We start from the raw sequence: 10,334 nt of genomic DNA on the forward strand, positions 1-10,334 counted from the left end.
TCATCAAACAAATGGAAAACAGCTGTCAATTTCCTTATATAGAAAATGGCGGATAAGAACTCAAGAAAACAGATATACATGGAGGTCTCATTGGCACTCACACCACATCTTCCTATATCTAATTACCAAAAGATCAGAATATATGTTAAAATTAAATGATGGTATTTTTTGATATCACACACGTAGAATATCACCGAATCCAACTTAATCAGACAGGCAAAAGGTATACAATTCTTCCTCCTGAACAAACATCTATTATCATTGTATTGAGTATTAGTGTCAGTCAGATCTAGGAATGAACTTCAGTCGGAGTGGTCTGTCCGGTGTCATTACCGTATTCAGAATAGGTTCAATATCTTCATGATGGTATTCCAACTTGAAATTTTGAATTATCTGAAATAGAAATGTTAAACGTGAGAACTTGAAAATAAAGAAGGTGTACAATTAATGTTGAAAAATCCCGTTGTTAGAAGGTGTATAAAGGTTTTGAAACATATTAACTTTCTTCCCCAGGCACAAATTGCTTTAGCTGTAGTTGGAATTTTGTTTTTGTGAAATATTACCTGCAATGCTCTTCAACTTCGTATATAAATTGCAACCTTCAACTGTTCTGATTCTGATGCAACTGATGAGTCTTGTGTAGATTAAATGCATCTCTGCTCCACAAATTATAAGCCTTGCTTTTTTTTATTTTGCATATATGTTTGAGACAATCTCTAACTGCAAAAATATAGTAGTACCAACCTAATCAAGCCCGAAAAGTGAAGTTTCGACTTAATATACTTGACAAAACTAAATATTATACACGTGTGGTATAATGCAATATGTAATACATATGTAACCGTGTTGAAGGCCGTACATTGACCTATAATGGTTTACTATTTTAAATTGTTATTTGGATGGAGAATTGTCTAATTGGCACTCACACCACATCTTCCTATATCTGCATAGCGAACTGTTGAACATTATATCAAATAACTGCTACTAGTGGGTGGCTGTTGAATTGTTTGAGAAAAGTTTTAAACAAGAAACACTTTTCTGAAATATTGATTCTCTATTCGAGAAGATTCAATGCATGTTAATTTTAACAAGTTAATTGAAAATTTTGGAATTATAATCTGTCAATCATTGACATATACCATCATCTATTTTTATAACAGTTCTTAACATGACCACAAAAATATAACTAATACCTTGGTTAACATTATATACATCTCTTGCTCAGCGAATCTTCTGCCTAAAAGTAACAAATATTACGTTTATAGATAGATTAAAAGCACTATCATGACTAGTCATTGGTATGAAAAACTGCCTGAGATATAAACTAAACAGCATTTAGTATTCAATGAAGTGACAGTTAACCGTTACAATGTTATAAATTAAAAGTTTGAAAACTCAACTTCGAACATACAACGCATATAAAAGTACCAATAAAACAGAAGATGATACAAAAATGAAAAAAGAACACATATCTTCTTCAAATACTTGCCAATACACATTCTTGCTCCATGACCCCAGACCAAGTTTGACAATGATTTGAGCTTTCTGTCCATTTCACCGTCCAACCATCTCTCTGGTTTGAAACTCTCTGGATCTGGATATAGTTTAGGATCATGGTACATAGCATATAGGTTCCCCTGAACATGCGTCTTTATTTAGAAATAAAAATTGAATAACTTAATATGGAGATTTAAAAAAATAAAAAGCAAACCTATGTTCGAGAGTGACGTACAACGTCACTAGAATAATAAGATAAAATGCTGATTTTCATGAAAATATTTCATCGAAGATTCAGTTGTGTATTATGTGACGCTTGAAAATTACTTTCAATAACTTAAAAGTCACATGGCCATACAAGAGGCAGGTTTGGCATGCCACAAACACAGGTCCAACCCACCATTTTGTCCTTTAAAAATGTCCTGTACCAAGTCAGGAATATGGCCATTGTTATATTATAGTTCGTTTCTGTGTGTGTTACATTTTAACGTTGTGTTTCCGTTGTGTCGTTTGTTTTCTGTTATTTTTTAGTGTGAATTCACATTACTATAAGACGTGCCACGGTACTCTGGGGGTATCTATCCCAAATTCATGCATTTGGCTTTGATGTTGTATTTGTTATTTTCATAGGATTTGGTCTAATGTTTAGTCCGTTCCTGTGTGTGTTACATTTTAATGTTGTGTCATTGTTCTCCTCTTACATTTAATGCGTACCCTCAGTTTTAGTTTGTTACCCCGATTTTGTTTTTTGTCCATGGATTTATGAGTTTTGAAGAGCGGTATATTACTGTTGCCTTTAATTAAACCAATGTAATACACACATTTGTTACGACGATTGTTTCTTGTGTATACTTCGATGCAATTTGCTGTCAAGTTTTTTTAAGCGAGTAAATACAATAACTGGCATATTTTATGTTTATCAGAATCATACCCGATAGCAAGACCACGTGATGCATGTTCATCTACGTTGTATTTATCCCCTTGTTTCTTCGATGATTGAACTTCCCTTTACAAACTCAACTGACTAGTAACGTTTTCGAGTATAAATTTATTGAATATTGAACATTAAACTTGCAATGCAAATAACAGGTTCATCTAGCAATACCATCAAGTTTAATCTTCCATTTTCTTATTTAAAAAATGGCAGTACCAAGTTAAGAAAAAGACAGTTGTTGTCCATTCGTTGGACGTGTTTCATCATTTGATTAGGGACTTTCCGTTTTGAATTTTCCTCGGAGTTGAGTATTTTTGAGTGATTTTACTTTTTTTATATATATATATCTATTTTACTTTGCCATTTGCTTAGGGACTTTCCGTTAAAAAGATCTCTCAGAGTTCGTTATTTTTGTTATTTAACCTTTTTTTTTTGGTTCAGACAGTTGGTATCTATGCTTAGCAGGAGACCCATACGCTGTAGACGAATACAGTCTGATCTCAGTTTACAATGCTATCATGTTTTATATATATACAATAAGAACAATCCTCCTTTCGTTTGATGTGTTTCAGCTTTTTAATTTTCGTTTTGATAAAAGACTTTCAGTTTAGAATTTTCGTTGGAATTCTTGGTTTTGTTTACTTTTTTTTTGTTTAAGTTGAAAAGTACATACCCCTGCTGGGATAATATAATTGTTGACTTCCAAGTCATCATCTATATGTCTGCTGGTGGCAAATGTTATAGGATATAATCTAAAACAATAGAATATATTTCTATCAAACTTGCACTGTAATTCCATCGTGTGAAAACATGTACGGAGTTTTTCTCCTGTATTATTTTCACAAAAATATCGACTTCGAAAGGTTATCATATCATACCAGAAGTTCAATAGTTTAAAGTCTATTTCATATTTTAAAAAACATTTCTATTCAATCATGATATTCAGCGCTATAAAAGATGGGGAAATTGACTTTCCGCTTTACAATAAACCTAACAAAATACCCACGTTTTTACCAAAGCAATTTCATAACGTTTAATTGTATCTATTTTTTCTGGAAATTTCATTCATGATGTTTGAAGACAAAACTTCAAGCGTTTAAACTTGTTTGTTTTAGTTTAACACTGAGTCTATTCGTGTTACGCCATACATCTGTCTCAATTACCTATGATTCATAAGTATTGTAAACTTCCATAGGGGACAAGGGTTAATTTTGGGAATTATTGTTATTTACTTTGATTGCAATAGTAAAATAACTGATGAAAATTCGACTAGATATGAAGAAGAGGGACGAAAGATACCAGAAGGACAGTGAAACTCATAGATTGAAAATAAATGACAACGCTTTTATAGAATCGTTTTACGCATCTTCTGCAACCTAAGGTTTACATGTACGGTGTAACAGTGATGAATCTCACCTGAAAGTTTCCTTGACAACAGCTTTAAGGTATGATAATTGGCTTAGTATTTCAGGTGTTATTGGTTCTTTGTTTGGTAAAAGATTATTAATTTCTTGGTACAGTTTTTCTTGTACTTCATGATTCTTTGCTAAGCTGTATAGTATCCACAAAGAACTGGTCGTTGTCTGGGTACATGCAACATAAGATATAAACATTTAATTAACCTACTGTATTTATTTATATAAGAACAAAAAGAGATGTGGGTTATACGTTTAAAGAAAGTACACATGGTGTTGCCTTTATGTTGATCAACCCTCCTTTTTGTACACTTCAATCTTGTTTTAATATGTCCAGGGTTCTGCTTATTTGTAAGTAATGTTCGTCTTTAGTCTTCACTTTAAACTACCAAGGAGCTTTATAACAAAGTAAAACAGTCTACGCGTGGTTTGGTGATGAAGTTAATTTTAATAGTACCAGGATTATAATTAAGTACGCCAGACGCGCGTTTCGTCTACATAAGACTCATCAGTGACGCTCATATCAAAATATTTATAAGGCCAAACAAGAACAAAATTGAAGAGCATTGGGGATCCAAAATTCCAAAAAGTTGTGCCAAATTAGGCAAAGGTAATCTATGCTTGGGGTAAGAAAATCCTTAGTTTTTCGAAAAATTCAAAGTTTTGTAAACAGGAAATTTATAAAAATGACCACGTTATTGATATTCACGTCAACACTCATCAGTGACGCTCATATCAAAATATTTATAAGGCCAAACAAGAACAAAATTGAAGAGCATTGGGGATCCAAAATTCCAAAAAGTTGTGCCAAATTAGGCAAAGGTAATCTATGCCTGGGGTAAGAAAATCCTTAGTTTTTCGAAAAATTCAAAGTTTTGTAAACAGGAAATTTATAAAAATGACCACGTTATTGATATTCACGTCAACACTCATCAGTGACGCTCATATCAAAATATTTATAAAGCCAAACAATTACAAAATTGAAGAGCATTGGGGATCCAAAATTCCCAAAAGTTGTGCCAAATACGGCTAAGGTAATCTATGCCTGGGGTAAGAAAACCTTTAGTTTTTCGAAAAATTCAAAGTTTTGTAAACAGGAAATTTATAAAAATTACCACTTTATTGATATTCATGTCAACACCGAAGTGTTACTGCTGGGCTGGTGATACCCTCGGGGACGGATCATCTATGCCTGGGGTAATCCTTAGTTTTTCGAAAAATTCAAAGTTTAGTAAACAGGAAATTTATAAAAATGACCACGTAATAGATATTTATGACAACACTGGGCTAGTGATACCCTTGGGGACGAAACGTCCACCAGCAGTGGCATCGACCCAGTGGTGTAAATATTTATCGAAAGTACCAGTATTATAATTAAAAGTTGTTCAATCCGCCTTATTGTACACTTGAAATAAAGTTTTCGTCATGAGTTTGGCCAGCATAGGTTTGAAAATGAAAACGAACAAAAAAGTTTATTTACATTTAGTTCTTACCGTTTCTGTTGCGCTGACGAGAAGATCGGTTGCTGTTGATAAAGCTTCGTCTGGGGTGAGTGACTGATTCGACAGTAAATATGTCAGAAATGGTACGTGGTCATCGCTCTGGTTCTCTTGAGACTGAAGCTGCGCAGCTTTCTTTTAAAGATATAAACAGGTTTTTTTCAGTAACATGATGTTCAAGTTTTGATTATTTCAAACTCATATACAAAAGATCTCATTTTTTCTCTTTTATGTGTTGTGGACTGCTGTGTCTTGTTTTCACTTTAACTTGGACTGTTCTCTTACCTATTTCATTATGCATTCTTGTTATCCTTTTGTTGTGTACGATTTTTTCGAGAGTACTATTATCTTATCTTTTGATATGCTTCAAAAAAGACAATTTATCCATGCGAAACGTTTATTTATTTATGCGTGTGTGTGATTAAGTGACTTTTAGGCTGCAGAAAACTGTGGAAACCAAAAGAAAACAATAAATAAAAACATAATGACCATATTCTTTCAATCATTCTACAATGAATAAATTCATCATGCATAAGTCAAAGTTAAACACTTTACAAAGCCACATCAGCATTTATATCGATCATATTTACATAAATAAACTTCCGATAACTTAAATGTTGCTTACTCTGTAGGTATCAATGTTATAAAATAAATACATATAGCGGGTTATTTTCGCGGGGTGCAAATTTTCGCTTATTTTCGCGGATAGAACAAAATCGCCAAAATAAGTTCCGCCAAATTAAAGATGTACATACAAAGATATGGATACAAGTTTTTAATCCGCCAAAATAATAACCGCCAAAATATTTCGCATACCTTGTTCAATGAAAATTGCGAAATTTTACACCCGCGAAAATAACCCGCTATACGGTACCTTATCTACGTAAGATCGTCCTATTTTCAGGATATTGTCTGTATATTGTTCATACTGTTTCCATGTTTTAGTTGGGTATAATTTATAGATTGGCAGATTGTACATCAAAGGCTGCATCAATTTAAAGAAACCATGTAGATTTATGATAAAGTCTTGGGCTTGTTCTGGTGTGCTATCTCCAAGGCATCCTATTCTTTCGTCAAACAAAAAAATACCTATTGCTAAATTGAAAAAAAATATAATGTTGATACAATTTAAATTCCTATTGCTGAAATATTGTATATATTGTGGGCATAATTAGTTTGAATATTTTGTTTGTGCTTTGCATTACAGAATAGCAGAAGGATAAACGTAATATAACTTTATAGATGTACATGTGCATGTGAGGAACAGTCAAGCGACATGGTTAATATACATTTTAAACATTGCAGATAGTTAAAATTAATAGGAAGAACAACACGTTTATTTGACGTTGTTTGCTTATTAGTTCTGTTTTAACATATTCTTTTTGGAAACATGACATACATACATATATATATGAATGCATTTCTAAAATTTGACAATGGAACAATTGAAATTGATTTTGGAAACAATGTTGACCTTTTATAAATCTGTTTTCCTGCATTTTCAGAACTTATAACTTGAATTTGAAAACTTTCCATTGATCTAAATGATTTCATGTGTAAAATCGATATTAAGATATCACTGAAGGTTAAGTTATTTTATCATAACCATATTCTCAAAAAAAATAATGAAATGAATATAAGTTATTTAAGCATACTTAATGGCAATTTTTGTGTTATAATAGAAATATTAGAAAGTGTTACCAGAATTTTTTAAGGTATTAAGCTTACATTCCATGGACCACTTGAATAAATCCGTCTCTAGTCCCTGTATCTCGCATTCGTCATCAAGCCTGGTCATAAGATGTTTGATAAAGTCTTCTGCTACTATGTCCAATCCCTCACAATATGCCATCACCTCTTTCATTTTCAACATTTTCTTACTGACCACAGTTCTGTGTTTGTGCCATTCTTCTCCCTGTCTTTATATGTATAAATAAAGTGAACTACAATTAACACTGCCATTAAAGCGGGGGGGGGGGGGGGGGGGGGGCATGCCACAAAACAAGGTTCAACCCACCATTTTTTCATAAAATGCCCTGTATCAAGTCAGGAAATTGGCCATTGTTACATTATAGTTTGTTTCTGTGTGTGTTACATTTATGTGTTGTGTCTCTGTTGTGTCATAGTTCTCTTATATTTGATACGTTTCGAAGTCTTCGATATTTATAATTTGTATTTTTGCATTTGTATGGCTAAAAGGGCGTTATCTACGAGTAATATAAAACAATAAGAATAGGATTTTATTTTCGTTCAATCATCAATCAATGAAAGTTGGAAATTGAAATCATATATATCTTTTTTAGCAGTTAATTTGATCCTATTTTGTCAAAAGAATTTAAGAAACATCGCTGATGATTGATTTTTTCGACCTAATTCAATCCGTATTCATGTGAACGTCAATTCAACACCTTAGCTAGATCCACAAAATCTCATTTTGTACAGGTAAAAACGACTCACATGACTAACATATATCTTTTTTAACCTAGAAAAATCCAATTGGGCGAGTTCGCTATCTATTTATATCTATGTTCATGTTTATATCGGTTATATGATCGTTGACAGTCTTCGGAGGTCAATGGTAATGAGATAACGTCTAGAATAAAATAAACACGAAATGCTGAAACTGATTATCGTGTTCATGCATAGTAAATTGTTTCTTTCAGACATTTTTTGGAAATACGTTTCAGTATGTAATAATGCGAATATGAGAAAAATTGTCGTACATGATTTTGACAGCTTATGTCCCTTTTATAGCAATTTTTTATACGGAAAGTTTAAAAAAAACACATTTTGATTCAAAAATGAAATAGTATATAAAACATGAATTTTTGATATCGACAACAGTAGTTAACCGACGTTGAAAACATTTTTCGGAGGAAGCGCGAATACAAAGTACAACCAAACAAACACATCAGACGCATTTGACAAAAATCAAATGATTTATTTAATATAGTATACATACGCATTAACTAGCCCTAATCCTATTTTCTTTTTCCTTCGATAATGAGCCATCGGTTCCATTTCTCTTCTGTTTGGATATTTCCCCTCTGAACGAATAACCTTGTTGTACTCAAGAGGGTCACTGATTACTACGGTTGATATTGCTCCTATTTGCTCCTTGTATATTGGTCCATATTCGAAAGCTCTTTGTTGGTAGGCCTGTAAAGGAACATCCAGATATATAAATAAGAAATGGAGAGTTGTCTCATTTGCACTCACACTACATCTTCCTATATCTATTGAATATTCCTTTAGTTTCTTTCACCTCCATTTTATATAATACATCATAAAAGATCCAAAATATTTTTTAATGATAAACTCCTTTTCTCCGACGGAAGTTTGTTCTTTTCAAAATTTTTACACGAGATAAATAATTACAACTTACTTATTTGTTTCAACCAGAAATATACAACCAAATGAGAACAAAAGAAACCTGAAAAAATTAATTGAAGCAAATGAGTCTTGATTGAAAAATAAAACAATTATAAAAAATATCATTTGTAATTATTCTATTAAATCATAAGCATTAGTTATGGTTACTTACTTTAAACATTTTATTAAATCTAGGTCCATCTTTTTTAAAGTAATCAAACAAAGTTCCCACGATCGGTAATCCTTTAGGTCCTGGAATATCTTCAAACAGTTGTGTTTCGTTTTCAGATATAGTAGTTGTTTCATCTTTTGTTTGTAGCGTGTGTGTTTTTCTGAATGGACACTACAACATGAAAAATATCGGCTACACAGAATTTTGTTTTGTTCACCATACCATACAATATCATGTAAGACATAAGGAACATTTTGGTACGCCATGTCAACATTCTTATATCCGTAAACGCGAAAGCCATATCGTTTGAAAGTTTAGAACACTTTTGGATATAGGATTATGTTTCGGACCAAATGTGTATTTGGACCATACGGGTATGTTCATTACCTTTTACCAAATTGAGTAATGTAAATATTGTTGTCATTGCTCATTGGAAGATAATTTTAAAGTTGAATTAAAACAAAAAATGATTTGTTACTCACTATAGATGACAATAAAAAGAAAAGACATACAATGTACTTATAAATATACCATATAAAAGAGGGACGAAAGATACCAAAGGGACAGTCAAAATCATAAATCTAAAACAAACTGACAACGCCATGGCTAAGAATGAAAAAGACAAACAGAAAAACAATAGTACACATGACAAAACATAGAAAACTAAAGAATGAACAACACGAACCCCACCAAAAACTAGGCGTGATCTCAGGTGCTCCGGAAGGGTAAGCAGATCCTGCTCCACATGCGGCACCCGTCGTGTTCGCTTATGTGATTACAAATCCGGTAAAAAGTCTAATTCGGTAGGTCAAATTCATGAAAGGGAAAGGGATTGAAGTAACGACGTAAGGAACATATCCGATATCATTTGTGAAACGGTTATTCCATAACGGTCAACCAACTCGTGATGGCGTCCGTAAAATTTACGAAGGTATGATTTCAACTTCACCATTTGGAACTCTTGGTTAAATAGCTTCCTTGTGAGCAGTAACCCTCTATCAAGAAAATCAAGATAGGAAATGCGAGCACGGGAATATCGTATCAATTGGGAGATATATACCCCGTATACAGGAGCTGCTGGAATGTTGCTACTTAGAAATGGAAAGTTCACAATTGGAAAGCTTAAATCATCTCTTTTGTCGTAAAGTTTTGTATTCAACCGACCCTCATTGTCAATTTCTAGATGAAGCCGGTTTAACGTTATATGTAGTATCCTTTATCTCCAATTCGATGGGATAGATGCGTTCCACATAGTCACCAAATTCTGAATTGTTTAGTGAAAGAACGTCATCTATATAGCGGAAAGTAGAGTTAAAGGATATTGCTAGCTTCTTATCTTTCTTCCTAAGAAGTTCCTGCATGAAGTCAGCCTCATAATAATAAAGAAACAAGTCAGCAAGTAGAGGGGCACAGTTTGTTCCCATTTGGATGACGACAGTCTGTTG

At 32.9% G+C, this 10,334-nt stretch overlaps 1 protein-coding gene across 1 annotated transcript; it reads right to left on the bottom strand.

Moving 5' to 3' along the window:
* Nucleotides 1–279: 279 nt before the first annotated feature.
* On the bottom strand, nucleotides 280–9,313 carry LOC134722273 (cytochrome P450 10-like). Its single transcript, XM_063585883.1, has 11 exons — nucleotides 9,284–9,313; nucleotides 8,890–9,060; nucleotides 8,308–8,504; nucleotides 7,074–7,264; nucleotides 6,220–6,440; nucleotides 5,340–5,480; nucleotides 3,848–4,014; nucleotides 3,105–3,183; nucleotides 1,490–1,649; nucleotides 1,194–1,237; nucleotides 280–393 (listed from the first exon to the last, which is right to left on the bottom strand). Exons 1-11 carry the CDS (start codon nucleotides 9,311–9,313, stop codon nucleotides 280–282), a joined length of 1,515 nt encoding a protein of 504 aa, XP_063441953.1.
* Nucleotides 9,314–10,334: the final 1,021 nt, after the last annotated feature.

The sequence above is a fragment of the Mytilus trossulus genome, chromosome 6, assembly GCF_036588685.1.
Source record: "Mytilus trossulus isolate FHL-02 chromosome 6, PNRI_Mtr1.1.1.hap1, whole genome shotgun sequence".
Classification (NCBI taxonomy): Eukaryota; Metazoa; Mollusca; class Bivalvia; order Mytilida; family Mytilidae; genus Mytilus; species Mytilus trossulus.